Source organism: Styela clava, chromosome 5 (genome assembly GCF_964204865.1).
Source record: "Styela clava chromosome 5, kaStyClav1.hap1.2, whole genome shotgun sequence".
Taxonomy (NCBI): Eukaryota; Metazoa; Chordata; class Ascidiacea; order Stolidobranchia; family Styelidae; genus Styela; species Styela clava.
Window position 1 is genome coordinate 5,615,858 of NC_135254.1, and position 16,356 is coordinate 5,632,213.

General features: G+C 35.2%; 2 protein-coding genes across 2 annotated transcripts; one reads left to right on the forward strand and one right to left on the reverse strand.

The window, feature by feature from the left end:
* The first annotated feature begins 3,367 nt into the window (after positions 1-3,367).
* Positions 3,368-4,994, forward strand: LOC144422742 (uncharacterized). The gene has a single exon (XM_078112511.1). It carries the CDS (start codon positions 3,509-3,511, stop codon positions 4,244-4,246), a length of 738 nt encoding a protein of 245 aa, XP_077968637.1. The 5' UTR covers positions 3,368-3,508; the 3' UTR covers positions 4,247-4,994.
* A 1,358-nt stretch (positions 4,995-6,352) lies between these two features.
* On the reverse strand, positions 6,353-12,127 carry LOC120330291 (uncharacterized). Its single transcript, XM_078112517.1, has 2 exons — positions 10,116-12,127; positions 6,353-8,357 (listed from the first exon to the last, which is right to left on the reverse strand). The coding sequence occupies exons 1-2, from the start codon at positions 11,134-11,136 to the stop codon at positions 7,462-7,464; spliced, it is 1,917 nt and encodes a 638-aa protein (XP_077968643.1). The 5' UTR covers positions 11,137-12,127; the 3' UTR covers positions 6,353-7,461.
* Positions 12,128-16,356: the final 4,229 nt, after the last annotated feature.

A 16,356-nucleotide genomic window follows, 5' to 3' on the forward strand; every position in this document is an offset into this window, starting at 1 on the left:
CTCATTCAAACGCCCCGCGGACTCATTTGAGACCGCGGACTCGGGTTGGGAAACACTGCTTTAAAAGTTCATGTCTTGTGACAGCGTGAATTGAAATTGCAAGATGGTCCATTAGACACAAAATGGCGTCCGATGTCCGCAGAACGGTCAGTGACGTCATAGCAAACAAAACTCACAAAGCTAACAGAAATATTTGAAATGGATAAAAGTAATACCCTTCTGGAGAAAAATTTCATCTTTAACCACTAAAAATTTGAAAGCAATTGGTCCAGTGATCGAAAGGAAAAGCGGTTTTTTAATATTTCCACTACGTGTCCTATAACGAGGAAAACAACATAATATTGAAACAATCGCTATGTCCACTACGTGTCCAATAATTTCCACGCTGCTTGATGGCTGTACTGTTGTTGGCTATTTACTGATTATCTGCTACCTAGTTCTGACACTGGGATGTATATCCTAAATAAAAACAAAGGCATGCAACTATGGCATACTATGTCGGTGAGCACAACTATCTTGTCCTCCCTTATCATTTTTTGTTATACAGTATTAGCAAAATAAAACAAAACTTTTTTTCCGAATTTTTCACTAGCGCCCATGCGGGTATAATTTTATTATAAATCTCACAGTATCTGCAGAATAATAAATATGTAAATCGTATAACGTCCAATGAAAGCGACAAGGGGGATAACTGGCCTTATCTGTTTGTCAACTAAGTCCTTCCATTCCAAAATTGATGCTCCAGCAGCTGCTGAAATTACAATTGGTAAATCACCGTTAGGTTATGTATAAAAAGCCATTGTTACGGGAAGACACAAAAACTGAATAAATATTCAATAAAGTCGATACTTGAAGTAAAACCCATTTCGAATATTATATATGCCATATGTAATATTTCCGCGTAGGATTAATTTCGAATAAAAAAATTCAACTACAGTTGCTTCAGCGACTAAAAATCGACTGCACTTTGCCTTTGCGCACATAAGTTACGTTGCTCTGTCGTTTCGGATTTAGGGAATTTAATATGAAAACAGCTCTACAAATAGCCTAACATTCGTTTATGCCCTAGTTTTATAGAACCTAAAAAAAGATAACTCTAACTAACGGTGCCGGTATGAAAGTTAGTCTTTGTTCTGTTGTTTGTTTTCACTGTTCCTCTGTCTCTCCGTGTGAATGTTTGCGCCACAGTTCTAACTTCTTACTACCGTACCGCTATATTAAAGTTTGATAAGTTTTGAGCCTTATTGTAGAATATGCTACCGGTATCTCAACGTTTATTCATTTATATCCGAGCATTATCAAAATTTGATCCTAGTCCTATTAGATTATATCTGGCGCGGCGGTGTGGCTCAACTGGCTAAGCGTTAGGAATACGCTCGCCTCCGCACCTCTAATTACTCTGCGTGGGTTCGAACCTACCCCCCCCCCCCCGCTTTTAATTTTTTTTTCTGAAAACTGAAAAAGTTGCCGATAACGCGTGCAATTGCCTTCTGCTAAAATTGTCGATTGCTTTCATCAGCGTGTTATTTAGTCTGTAAACGTGTTTACGTTAGTGTTTATTCTCTCTAAATCAAAAATTTGGGCCACGATAAACATGATAATTATTTTATTTTTGTACTTGCACGGAATTGTGAATTCGACGAGAGTTATTATACGTTCATCGGCGCCGAGGTTCTAAAGACAAATGGAGGAGTAGATCCGTGACAATATGAGTTTTATTGAGACCTGCGACAGTTTAAAAACGCCTTTTTAGACATTGAAAATCGCAAAATTTCGTGTGCCTTCCGAACACATTATGTTTGGTCTGCATTTAGAAAACATATCGTCACTGAAATCGCAGCACTGTTAATTGTGGGCGGGATTGGCCTTATTATCCATTACTGTAAATTGCCGTCGAAAATTTTGTTTTCAACATTATACAAGGTTTGAAACGGGATAATTTTCCCCGGGTTGTGGTGATATATAAAAGATAATCAATCAAATGTATATTCAATCAAAATTATTGTGCTAAAATAAATTTTAACCTGAGATTTTACAGCAGATTTATGGATTTTTTGATGTTACAAGTCCTGTAAATAAGGATCAAGCTTTATATATTCGGGCAGTTTACCACACTTTATGTCCGCAGATTGCCGTGGTAAAATTGTGAAGATTTTATTTTGTCGACTCAACCGCTGGTTAAGACAATAATAAAGCAAGACATTTTAAATATGCCCTTATCGGTCACGAATTGATTAATTTGCACAACAGAAAACTCATTATTCATTGTAAGCTCTTTTAACAAGTGTCCTAATCGCGGCGATGAATATCTATTTTTGATTCAACGATATACTTTGAATGTATTTTCATTGTACGAAGTAAAATTGTACTCTACGGGATTTTATATCAGTTATTGAGATTTTTCTAACGACATTAACAAGGTTCGCGAGATTCCAAAAATACGTATTAAAATTAAATACACCCGGCAGTTTATCTCAGCCTGATATAGGTTCAGACGCTAATTATAACTGATTCCCTCAAGTTTCAACCTTTTTTTTTTCAACAAAACAATACCCCAACGATTATTATCGCTAAAATCGTTACCGAGTAATTCACAATTTTATATACGGAATTTGCAAACTCGACAGATTTTGATGGTGTCACGCCATACCTAATTATTTACCGCTAAAACGCTTCAAAATACAACACATGTAATAATTTATAATGATATTAGGCACAACAATTCGTAAATGAGCTAGTAAGCATTGTTAAGGGCAAAATTCATGATTGAATTTACGTTCTACTCTTGTTTACAATTCAACACTCCCCCGGCCATGCATGGTGGGATTAAATTTTTACATTTTCAAAACATAACTTGTCCAAGGATAGAGCTATGGCTAACAACATTTCACTAGGCATTCGGAGTACAAAATCTGTAAAATTTATTTTAAATACCTCGTCATACGTTTATAATTTACAAAACGTTCATAAATTTACAGAATGCGAATTACGTGTTAAAGCAAAGCGGCGCAGGTCACGTGGTACCGGGTATTCGAATAGTGAAATGCCATTCGAATATTTTGATATTCGATTCAATATTCGGATATTTTGCCCAGCCCTAGATGGGACATTAATATATAAGTCATCGGAACGGCCATTACTAAATTAATTTACTTGCTAGGAGAGAATTACTGGGAAATTTGGTTGTATTTTAATCACTGGTTTCACCGGAAAGCTCAGCTTTTCATTGATAGGCGAGCGGCTGATAAACAATTTGTATGAAGAGATTACAAATTGTTTTAGTCTCATACACATCACATACCGTAGTCATAGATTTAATTGCTAACTAAATTTTATGACATGGTCAGTGTTTGCAACATGTGAAAATTTTATCATTAATTTTTTTAGATATTCCGCATCCTAAAATAACCTAATCAGAAAAGTGAAATATTTGTATCTAAGCAATATTGTCAGTCAGTGATTACTAAGCCTAAAAATACTTTCAACTAAGGAAAATTCTATTGAAATCATGGAATTCAATGAAAATGTATTTCCCTGCCTTAACTGTGATAAAAACTTTTCATCGGGGCCCAGTTTGGAAAAGCATATGTTTTTGCACATTCACGATAAAAATGGTTATGGAACTGGATATTCAAACGAATATGCGATTGGCAGCATTGTGGATACTGGTCTTCCTATCAACTCTGAGGAGCATAATAGAAAAGCTATTACCAGTAAAACTTCCTTACAAAATGGTGGCGAAGACAAACCCGATGTTCTTCCTCAATGTCAAGAAAGTGGTTTCATCGATGAAACTGGAACTTGGAAAATTTCAAATTCACAAACTAACAGTGGAGATAAATTGTTTGTTTGCAAACAATGTGGGAAAAACTTCATATTTAAGAGGAATTTGAAGGTGCATATGAAAATTCATACTGGAGAGAAACCTTTTAATTTACAAGATCATGAGCAAACTCATACTGGTGAAAAACCTCATGTTTGTAAACAGTGCGGAAAGTGTTTCGCACAATTATCTCATTTACAAGTGCATGAGCGAACTCATACAGGAAAGAAACCTCATTCTTGTGAAAAATGTGGGAAGTGTTATGCACGATTATCTAGTTTACAAACACATAAACGATGTCATACAGGAGTGAAACCATATGTTTGTAGACGATGGGGTAATGACTTTTTAAATATATCTAGTTTACGTAGTCATGAGCGAACTCATACCGGAAACAAACGTTATTCTGTGAACAATGTGTGATTGTCGTTTCAAGCAAATTTCATTCACATAAATTTCAATTCATGCATACACAATGTCGGAGAAAGCTTGGAGTGAAAGATTTACAAAAACATGTCCAAGAATACAAAGAAGTGAATTGCAATGCAAATATAGATTGTTCTTTTTAAAATGAGTGTTTTTACAATCATTTTATGTCAAAAGTTATTTGATATCTTATTATTTTTTCCATTTAGAGCAGGGTGGGAAGTCCGTACCTTTAGCCTGCTATTCCGACATTCTTTGCTTAAATGAGTTTGGTTTCTCTTTTGTCATGGAATCAGGTTATTCCATATGAAAGCAGCTCTCTGAATACCCAAAGAGTGATTTACGTTATATACAACGTGAGAAAATATGAGGACAGTGTGAAGCCTGGGTGGTCAGAGCTAATATGTGTCAGTGTTTCAGATAGGATAGGATTTACGTATTTATCCATGGGGAGAGGAATGCAGATACGGCGGTGTAACCATATGTCTAACCGCGGTGAGTTGCCATTCCATGTCGGGTATGAGATTATTTATTTGTTGTTTCAGGAAGCACACACAGTCTTGATGGCGTTACGGCGGCGAGGAGTCCAGCAATCCTCTCGCACATAACTATTTCCGCATGTGAAAAAAGCGTCACTGAAATGAATAATTTACAAAAGAATTGCAATCCAAATATAGATTATTGTTCTTCTAAAGATGTGAGTGTTTTTATGTCAAAAGTTGAATACAATCTTGATAACACTTTATTTTTTTCCACGGGGGAGGGTGTACCTTTCGCCAGCTATGCCAACAAGCAGGGATGTCCAATTCGAATATAATATTTGAATGTGTTCCTATATCGTGACTTTCCGAAACTTTAAAGTTGCTCAATATCCCAGCGCTAACATTGAAAAAAATTTACAATTATTTTGTGCAACGCGGCAATAAATTAAGCACTTTAATATTTTAAAGAAAATATTTTCAATTATTATCCTATATTTCCACATAGTCAAGATAGTTTATGAAGCCACGGCAATAAATCAAACTGTTGTTTTTCGTGCTTTCCAAGATACAACTCAATCCAGGTACATGTAATGTTTATGTAAGGTCCATTTCCTTAGAAGCAAGAAAATCAAAAATAATGTGGAGTATGGTGACCCTACCAATGGCAAAACCTTCCATCTTAAATGTTGCACTTTTTAAACCTTATCTGAGTTTCTGTCTGCTCTCATGATTTTTTCGTAATCATTTTTTTTTATTGCCTATTATGCTGATTAGGGAATCTAAATAAACTCATACTTATTAACCTGACAAGATCATAGACAAAAAATATATGGATATACAGAGTATCAGATCAAAGTAATATATTCCAAATTTGGCAGTATTGGCAAAAAGTAATTGGTAAAAATATATGTATTAATAGGAAGTCAGCTATAATTATGGTGACAACCTGAAACAGAAACTGTCAGAATTGCTTTACCAAACAAGACATCATCCAAGTTCAACCGGTTTCATGATAGTTCATGTACCGGTAATCGCTTATTCAGTAGTTGATTATAACTGTAAACTGTTCCATCACCCAACATATAAGTGAAAAAGTCTCCACAAGATACTGGTTTCACTAGTACAATATTCGGCACTCCAGAAGTATGTGTAGTGTACCAATATGGAGTAACTAATTTTGTTTGCCTACTTTACATCAAGTTGTGTGAAGGGACTGAAACCTATGGACGGGGTGCGTTTATTCACTTCGATAACACAGACAGTCCCGAAACTTGTAATAGAACTAAAATAAGGAAAATCATAATGAAATTATGCTCTAACCTGGTACACATACTACGGGAGTACCTGGTACACATACTACGGGAGTACCCAATATTCTTTATAACTCTAATCAGATACTAAGCTTGTGGTAATACATGGAGATACCTGAAAAATTCAAGACATTCTCAGGTGCTCCTGAAGTATGCGCACCAAGATGTCGCATAACCTAACCCTAACCTGGTACATAACCTGAGTTCAGGTTGTGCGCCATCTTGGTGGATACATCCTGAAATTCTTAAATGACACAGACAATTAGATTTACTAATCACATTCTGAATTCTCACGCCAGAGAATTCACTTTTGGGTTAAAATATGAACACCTAGAAGAGGACTGCATCTTATGAATATTCAATGAAATACTGTATTTTTTGGCTGACAACTCTACACCCAGCAAATATGTTGATCATGATTTCAACCAGGGCATCTTTGTTTATTTCGGTAGAATCATGATCACGCAAAGAAATAACTATTAACAATAAAGCGGGTGAATGATAAAGATGTTCTTGAAATTTTCAATATTGATTTTAGTTCGTCATCAAGGAAAAACACAAAATATCTATTCTAACAGTCATTGTTTTGACCAAAACCACTTACTTCCCTAACAATAGCTAATGACAACAAATTAAAAGTAGAGTTACAATTGAAATTTTTCACTTGTTCAAACATATTTCCCATCTATTTGTAAATCAAATAGTTCAATAGTCTATTTTGCTCTGGAAGAGTTTTAGCTGAGGTAGATTATAAGTGGTTTCCTGTACACTGAAATAACAACCTTGTGCAAAATAGAAAAAAAATATTGATTTTCGTGTTTGTTAGTGCGTCATTATTCTAACACCAGTCATTGTTTTGACCAAAACCATTTACTTCCCTAACAATAGCCAATGACAACAAATTAAAGGTTGCGTTACAATTGGAATTTCTTGTTCAAACATATTTTCCACTTATTTGTAAATCACATAGTTCAGTAGTCTACTTTGCTCTGGAAGAGTTTTAGCTGAGGTAGATCATAAGTGGTTTTGTAGACTGAAATAACCACCTTGTGCAAAATAAAAAAATATTTTGAGTGTGTGATATTATGCACACGAATCACAAAATATATTTACATAACATTTTCAATTCAGTAGTCGACTGAATGGACTAAAAAACTAAAACTGGACAACAAATTAAAGGTAGTGTAACAATTGGAATTTTTGCACTTGTTCAAACATATTTTCCACCTGTAGTGATTAAACCTACAAAAAAATTTTGAGCGTGTGATATCATGCGCACAATCACACAATTATATTTTACATAACATCCTCAGACTTATTTCCCAGTTTGGAAAAAAATGCGGGTAAACTTGTTTGGTCATCTACTATTTTCATCCATGAGCATGCCCTAGTAAAACATTTTTCACAAACTCCTACCACATTATTTACATTTCTCTTTGGTATGAATTAGCTCATGCACATGTAATTTGTGTAATCGCGCAAAGCTGCTACCACATTGTTTACAAATATAAGGTTTTTCTCCAGTATGAGTTCGCTCATGCACCTGTAATGTGTGTGATCGTGCAAAGCTTTTACCGCAGTGTTTACAAATGTACGGCTTCTCTCCGGTGTGAATTCGTTCATGCTTACGTAGTTTAGCTTTTTCTGCAAAACTATTTCCGCATTGTTCACAATCATAAGGCCTTTCTCCAGTGTGAGTTCGCTTGTGCACATTTAAATGAGACGATCGCGAAAATCCCTTTCCACATTGCTTACAAGAATAAGGCTTTTCCTTAGTATGAGTACGCTCATGCTCTCGTAAATTGGATAATCGTGCAAAAGCTTTTGCGCAGTATTTACAAACAAAAGGTCTATCTCCAGTATGAGTTTTCTCGTGTCTACATAAACTAGTTAATTGCGTAAAACCTCTTCCACATTGTTTACAAACGTACGGCTTTTCTCCAGTATGAATTCGCTCATGAGCGAGCAAAGTGGATGATCGTGAAAAGCCCTTTCCACATTGTTTACAAACATAAGGCTTATCTCCAGTATGACCTCGTACATGCCTATTTAATTGACCTAACTGCGAAAAACCCTTACCGCACTCTTTACAAATGTAAGGTTTCTTTCCAGAATGAGTTCGGTCATGCACACGTAAATGAGATAATTGCGAAAATCCCTTCCCACAAATTTTACAGACGTGTGGTTTCTCTCCAGTATGAGTTCGCTTATGCACATTTAAATAGGATGATTGCGAATAACTCTTCCCACATTGTTTACAAATATATGGTTTCTCCCCTGTATGAGTCCTCATGTGCACTTTCAAAATATATTTCCCTTTCAATTTCTTCCCACATGTTTGGCAAACATATGTTCCATCTCCACTGTTGGTTTCGACAAGTGACTGGATTTGTAACTTCCCTTCTGATACAGGAGTTATGTTAATTGGCCCACTGTTATCTGAATTTTCAGTTTGATGAATCAAACTGCTCATTAAATATTGTGCTTTAACATCGAGTTTCACTTCATCCCCACGTAGTAAATAACTTTTTTTTGTGATAACACTCCCACAATGATCATCTGAGTTGGTTGGCTGACTAGTTCCCACAGTGTTACCAGATTCATATTCATCATCATGAATAAGCGATCCTGAATGATGGAAAGTTTTCATCACAAATAAGGCGGAGGAAAAGGATTCTATGATTTCGATATAATTTTCGTAATGTAGAATATCTAAAAATGAGAGTAAATATTTTGCATTCATTATCATTGAGGTCATCTCAATTTTGTAGCATGTACTGAAAGCATAGACTAGGTATTTTAGTGTGAAAGCATAACCTAGGATATATTCCCCTTAGTGCGACTAGTAAATAATATAAACATATGAGTGAAAAAGTCTCGATGCGATACCCGGTTTCAATACCATACTCTATACTGCTCTAATCAGATACAGAGCTTGTGTTGATAAGTAACATGAATATAACTGAATAAATCAAGACATTTCCGAATTGCTACCTTTTGAGCACACAGGTACGGAGACAATTTATAATTTTTTTTAACAGAATACATACTGAAATATTAAAGTGAAACAGGAAGTCTATTAGATTTACTAATTACATATGAATTTGATGAGTTGGGCTAAAAATATGAACATTTAGAAGAGAATTGAATCTTCTAAGAATATTGACTGCTGTAATCATTGAAATACTGTATTTTTGGCTGACAAGTGTTTCCGGCTTAGGGCATGTTTGTTTGTTTTGGTAGAATCATACACAAAAAAATAGCTATTGACAATAAAGTGGATGAATTATGAAGATGTTCCTGCAATTTTAAATATTGATTATCATGTTTGCTAGTGCTTCACAAAATACCTAGTCTAACACCAGTCATTGTTTTGACCCGAACCATTTACTTCCTTAACAATAGCCAATGGCAACAAATTAAAGGTAGTGTAGCAATTGAAATTTTTTCACTTGTTCAAACATATTTCCCATCTATTTGTAAATCAAATAGTTCCGTAGACTATTTTGCTCTGAAGAGTTTTAGTTGAGGTACTGTACACTGAAATACCCAACTTGTTGCAAATAAAAGTGAATCCACAAAAAATTTTTGAGCGTGTTGTATTATGCACACAAATCTTAAAAAAGATTTCAAACAATATTTACATATCATATTAGGACTTAATTCCCAGTTTTGGAAAAAGTAGGTTACACAGGTTATACTTGTTTCATCGTCTTCTTTTGCGACCATGAATATGCCTTCTTAAAATATTTTTCACATTGCTCACAAACATCGCAAAACCATACGCATTAGTGAATGTTTAGGTAAACATATATTCCAGAGAGGAAGGACAATAGTTGTATTCATCTGACGTACTCTTCCCACATTATTCATGTTTCTCTCCAGTATGAGTTCGCTCATGGACTCGTAATCCAGGCAATCGCGTAAAGCTGCTACCACATTGTTTACAAATATAGGGTTTCTCCCCGGTATGAGTTCTCACATGCACTTGTAATGTGTGTAATCGCGCAAAGCTTCTACCACAATGTTCACAAATGTATGGCTTCTCTCCGGTATGAATTCGTTCATGCTTACGTAGAGGAGATTTTTCTGCAAAACTATTTCCGCAATGTTTACAAACATAAGGCTTTTCTCCAGTGTGAGTTCGCTGATGCGCATGTAAAAGAGACGATCGCGAAAAACCCTTTCCACATTGTTCGCAAGCATAAGGTTTTTCTTTAGTATGAGTTCGCTCATGCTCTCGTAAAGTGCATATTCGTGAAAAAGCCATTGCGCAGTATTTACAAACAAAACGCTTGTTCCCAGTATGAGTTTTCTCGTGTCTACGTAAACTATTTAATTGCGAAAAAAATTTTCCGCATCGTTCACAAACATATGGCTTTTCTCCAGTATGAACTCGCTCATGAGAATGTAACTGAGATGATCGTGAGAAACCCTTCCCACATTGTTTACAAACATAAGGCTTATCTCCAGTATGACTTCGTTCATGCCTATTTAGGTGAGTTAACTGTGAAAAATCTCTTCCACACTCTTTGCAGATATAAGGTTTTTTCCCAGAATGAATTCGTTCATGTACACGTAAATTAGGTAATTGTGAAAATCCCTTTCTACATATTTTACAGACATACGGTTTCTCTCCAGTATGAGTTCGCTTATGCACATTTAAATAGGATGATTGCGAATAACTCTTCCCACATTGTTTACAAATATATGGTTTCTCCCCTGTATGAGTTCTCATGTGCACTTTCAAAATTTGCTTCCCTTTCAATTTCTTCCCACATGTTTGGCAAACATATGGTCCATCCCCACTGTTGGTATCAACAAGTGACTGAATTTTTAACTTCCCTTGTGATACAGAAGTTATGTTAATTTGTCCACAATTATCTGATTTTTCAGTTTGATGAATCAAACCGCCCATTATACATTGTGCATGAACATCGAGTTTCACTTTACCCCCACTTAGTAAATAGGTTTCCTTTGTGATGACATTCCCACAATGATCATCTGAATTGGTTGACTGACTAGTTCCCACAGTGTTACCAGATACAAATTCATCATCATGAATGGGTGATCCTGAATGACGGAAAGTTTTCATCACGAATAAGGCAGAGAAAAATGTCTTAGTTGGATCCTTTGATTTCGATATTATTTTTCTGTAATGAAGAATATCTAAAAATAAGAATAAACAAATTCTTTTCCATTCTATTTTTTGTGTATTGTTTTATTTTTTGCGTATGGATTGTAATAAAATCCATCTATCTAGATATTTTAAATTTTTCAACTGCTGGCCATTATCATAAAAGTCTTTTACGTTTGTGTTTAACTACTTAAAAGTTCCTTGAAAGCACAGACTAGGTATTCTCGTTTGAAAGCATAATCTGGAAATTTGGTAACCTGGGATATATTTACACCCTTGGATGGGACTAGTAAATAGAAATATTTTTATCTGTGTCACAAAATAAATATAAACAACTCGGTATCGATATTGAATACCAGACAGCATTCCAGGATTCCTAACTTTCCAGTTAAGCTTCCACAGAAAAATATAGATAGATCATATCATTTAAAACTTGTTTCATAAAAAATTGAAGATCTTTTATAAAAAGACGCCGTCACTAATGTAAAAGTGCGAGATTCAAGCATGTTCCGATCGTTAAGTATGTTGATAGGTATTTGTCTGTCTGTTAGACACTTTCGTCGGTTACGCGATATCTCACGAAGGCGAGGTTGAATCTGCTCTAAATTTTGCATGTGCATTCATCATATCTCGGACCAGAAGCCTGGTAATTTTGGATGAATCATGTCGTATAATTAGCGAGTTGTTGATTAATTTGTGATGAGACACGCAGTATCGCTATTGAGTCAGAGTGAAGGATACACGCCGCTAGATTGATAAGTTGGCGGTCTCCGATCGCTATCTCATTCCAGTCAGGGTTTGAATTTCCAGCGCGATCTGCATTCCTCACACCAACTGGATAATTCCAATTTCCTTATTTTGAGTGTAGCATTGGCGATGTAAATCATTTGGTTCAATTGTGTCCCACAAAAGAGGGGCGTCTTGCACGACAGCAGGATATATTCGAATTCTCGAATATATTCTAAATTATTCATGGCCATCACATGACCAAAAAAAAATAAATTTTCTTGAGTAAATCGGATTTTTTTTTTTTCCATAATTCCAATGATAATGTTTTAAGATTGCGCAAGACAATTAATTTTTGGTTCTTATTTTCATACTCAAAATAATTTATACCTTATCCCGCTTTTTTGGAAATAATTTGGATAATGGTTTGGTTTGTATTCAAAAGTATGGACTTTTTACTAGGATGATTTTGTGCTGCACAAAATATTCGAATCCATGACCAATACCACTATTTAAAATGCCTTACCGTGTTAATTTAATTCTATTAACATAACTCAAATGTTAGTAAATCGGGCAGTTTACCACACATTTTGTGTCCAAAAATTCTCATAGTATGTTAGAGTATTAATACTTTTATTACTTAGTAAATATGAATCAAAAATTAATAATATCTGGCAGTTTAACACACATTTTAAGTCTACAGATCGCCGAGTTTTATTATTTTGTAAGTACAAATCCGACACATTTCATGTCCAAAAATACCAGTGGTATTTGGTATCAATACTTTCATTATTTTATAAATATGAATATAGGAATCAATAACTAATAATATCGGTCAGTTTACCACACATTTCCATGTCTACAGACTGTCGATACAACCATGAGTTACGTTGAACAGAATTAAATTAATACAGCATGACATTTCAAATGCTGGTATCTGTCGTAGATTGGATTATTTTGCGCAACAAAAAATCATCCTGGTAAAGGATCGATACTTTTAACTATCGTTATCAAAATTATTTGCCAGAAAGCGGGTAAAAGTATTTTTCCTAATAAATCGACTTGTTTTTTCGACTTGCAACTATTCATTGGATATCGAAACAATTACGGCAATAAATAATTGTCGAAATGAATGTGTTGAATAAATGCCTTGTAGAAAAATGTGGGCAATGTCCACCTACGCAAACATGGAAAAGTGTCGTAACACGAAGGACGGTCGCACAGAATATGAACAATCAAAGTGCCGATTCTATTTCATAGTGATTACAATACGTGAGAAAGCTTAACAAGCCTGCTCCCAGCCCTTTTACTTTTGAGCATCGTTTTAAACTTTATGTTTTCTCCAACCTCTGACCACCTTTTTAGATATACCAAACTCTCTTTCTGCTTTCATGTTTCTGTGTTCATCTGCATAGTCCACTACTTTAACTTGAAGCCTGTTTCATAACTCTTTTTTTTTGCCACTACTCATTTTTAGGGCATTTTTTAGATGTGCAAGTTATCTGTAGATCTATGATTTAATTCAGATATAGTCCTAATAAATTTTTACTAATGTTATAAAAAATATTTTACAAACATTCTCTTCAGTCTTTCGTCCTATTTTACGCGCTAGTTCATTTACTGTAATGGTGCACGTGCAGAAGACAAAGTGGTTTGTTTGCGTAAGCAGTAATTAATGGCGGATGATTTGTGCAATTGTTGTACAACGCTGAGCAGTCGCATGTGCGTGTGCGCTCATGAAACTGTCTCGCATTGGTATGTACGTGCATGCACCCGTATTCGATAAAACAACAATTGCAATAGCACATTTCCACTACAATTCGCGCATATAACGCTCACCCCTAATTTTTTATTAAAATTTATTAAAACTCGAATAAATACGTTATATCCGCCCAATAAGGCGACCCCAGAAAATTAGGTTAAAAACGTAGGTCCTGAAAATCGACTTATTAGCCGGAAAATACGGTACTTGCAATAGCCGAAAACTTTCAATTCTGTTCCGACTTGGTGGCGATTTGCACTTATGTTGAGCGGATTGGTCGCACCAATATTTTTTTAAAAAAATATAAGGAAAAAATTGCGACCTATCTGCGAGTATGAACGGTTTCATCGTCAAAATGCCATCAATTAGTAGAAGGCGATAACAATGTATATTATTTATCAGAGTGATAAAGTGCAAGATGTCATACGAGATTTGAATAAAACCTAAAGTTCTGAATTACAAATTCCGTAAAAATATTGAGATTTCACAGTGCGTCATCAAGAGTTACGTCAACATCACGTAGATCATTTTTCGCTCACTTCCGAAACGACGTCACACTGCGTCGCGGAAATGAATTTTGACGCCCCACATAACAGCGCCAAATTGACATTTTCCGTTCAGATAAAGACGGCAATCTAATGTAATATTTTTGTATCCTGTTCGGTCCATGTATGAATATATGCCAAAATCACATTAAAGAGAATACGTGTCTTACTTAATCGACGACGTCAAAAATTGAATATATAAGAACTAGAAAAATTCCAGTGTCCATACTGACTTAACAATTATTTTATGCCTTGAATTCGAAATGGCAATTATTGAATACAGCTTGGGTGAGCGAGTGAAAAATTAGTATAATTCCTAACAGAAATCCTGGGCCCTATCTCAATGTTAAGATGACAAGATTAAGTTGAAGATTAAACTTTACAATTGGGTTCGCCGTATGCTTAATATAAATTCATCACTAATAAAGATATCACCGTAACATAAAAACAAAGCTATCCGTCGAAAATATTAATATTTCAAAGCAGTGTTAACTCTAAGCGAATTATGAGTGCGAAAGTGCTTCGCAGTCGAAAAAAAAAGTGCGAAAGTGCTTTTGCCGATTTTAACAAGTTAGGTGCTCTAGCCTTTCATATAACCCATTTAACACGGCATAGATACTCGAAAAAGCGCTCCTCCGGTTAATATTATGAATTAAAGAGAAGCCTTTCCGTTAACTGAGTTCCCTTTAAGCGAATTCATGTTTAATTAAAACAAGCGAATTCATCGGCAACGAAAAGACATCTGCTAACACTTGCCGCGAACAAAACTTTCATGCAATGTATCACGATGTCAGTTGCTTACTCGCGTGAACAGCGAAGGCTTTCACATTGGTTACTCCTTCCATCTAACAGACAACGATTGATACACGTAGGCTGGAAACCATATTAGTTACAGGGTGGATCATTTGTACAAATCCCGTGCAAAACAATTCCCCCCCCCCCAAAAAAAAATATAAATAGCAATCAACTAATTAGGGGTAGGTGCGCTGGAAATTCAACTTTTCGATTTATCCCTAAACCTAATCTGATAATTATTAATTTGTGATTTTGAACCACTTTGAAAGTCTCCACCCGCTGTTTTAAAAGATAGGTTAACCTACGTTCCCTCCGAAATATTACACAGGATACTCCTCTGTTTTAGGAGATAGGTTGACCTACTTCCTTTTAAACTTTTTTCTCCGAAATATTACACAAGATCACTTTGAAAATCCTCCCCTTTCGTGAGCTAGCGTGACCTAATTTCTCATTTACATTTATATTATACTATTTCAGAGCTGTCGACATGCCTTGTGTTGCGTGCGAGTTAGTTTAAATCAGGCAGAAAACATCATATATTGGCAAAATGTTTAGTAATGTCATGTACTTTCAGCATTCATAAATAGCACTCTTTGTAATGCTGCTGACCTAGTATCAAATATTCGCATCACAACGCCACTTGCGAGGTTTCCATATATTTCAATTACACTAATAGGAACGATGACACCAAAGGGTTTTCTTTTGCGAAGGTACACGAAATATAACCAGGGTGATTCTTGAAAAAAAACATGAATATAAAAAATAAACGAATGATATGATAGTGGATCCCAAATAATTTTGAGAGTGTCTCGAAATACCAATCCATTTGATAAATAATTTTTATTCGACCACATGAACGCTGATATACGCATTCTCAGATATCGGACATCCAGTCGCGATGTTCAATCGTTCATATGCACAAATCTCACATTAATAGTAATTGCTACCCACGTTTGTAAAGTTTAGAAACCAACAAACAGAAAATAACTTATCCTAAAACATAATTAAAACTCAGTCGGCAATAAATTCGTCGCCAAGACGATGCCATACAAAACAAAAAAGATTTGGTCGGGAGAGTTACCTTAGATGACTGCAAAACAACGTTGTTTTTTAAGCAGAATGTAAAACAATCAAATTAAAAAACGGGAGTTACGACGCCCTTAACACATCGTGTGTATTAAACTTCCCTGGTAAGTACTATTATTATTGTACTTATACACCTGTTGGAGTATTTCGGACAATTTCGAATTTAAAATTAATGAAAACCCGACATATAATAAAGACGCAAAAGTAAAATGAACATTTATTGAAAAAGTTATTATTTAAGAAAGACAGCATGATCGTACAATT

Excerpts from the sequence above, each read along its gene's own strand:
- LOC144422742 (XM_078112511.1), top strand. The coding sequence starts at position 3,509 with ATGGAATTCAATGAAAATGTATTTCCCTGCCTTAACTGTGATAAAAAC.
- LOC120330291 (XM_078112517.1), bottom strand. The coding sequence starts at position 11,136 with ATGAAAACTTTCCGTCATTCAGGATCACCCATTCATGATGATGAATTT. Across the intron at positions 8,358-10,115 it reads TGCAGAAAAATCTCCTCTAC|GGAAATATATTTTGAAAGTG; the intron begins GTAAGCATGAAC and ends AGAAATTGAAAG.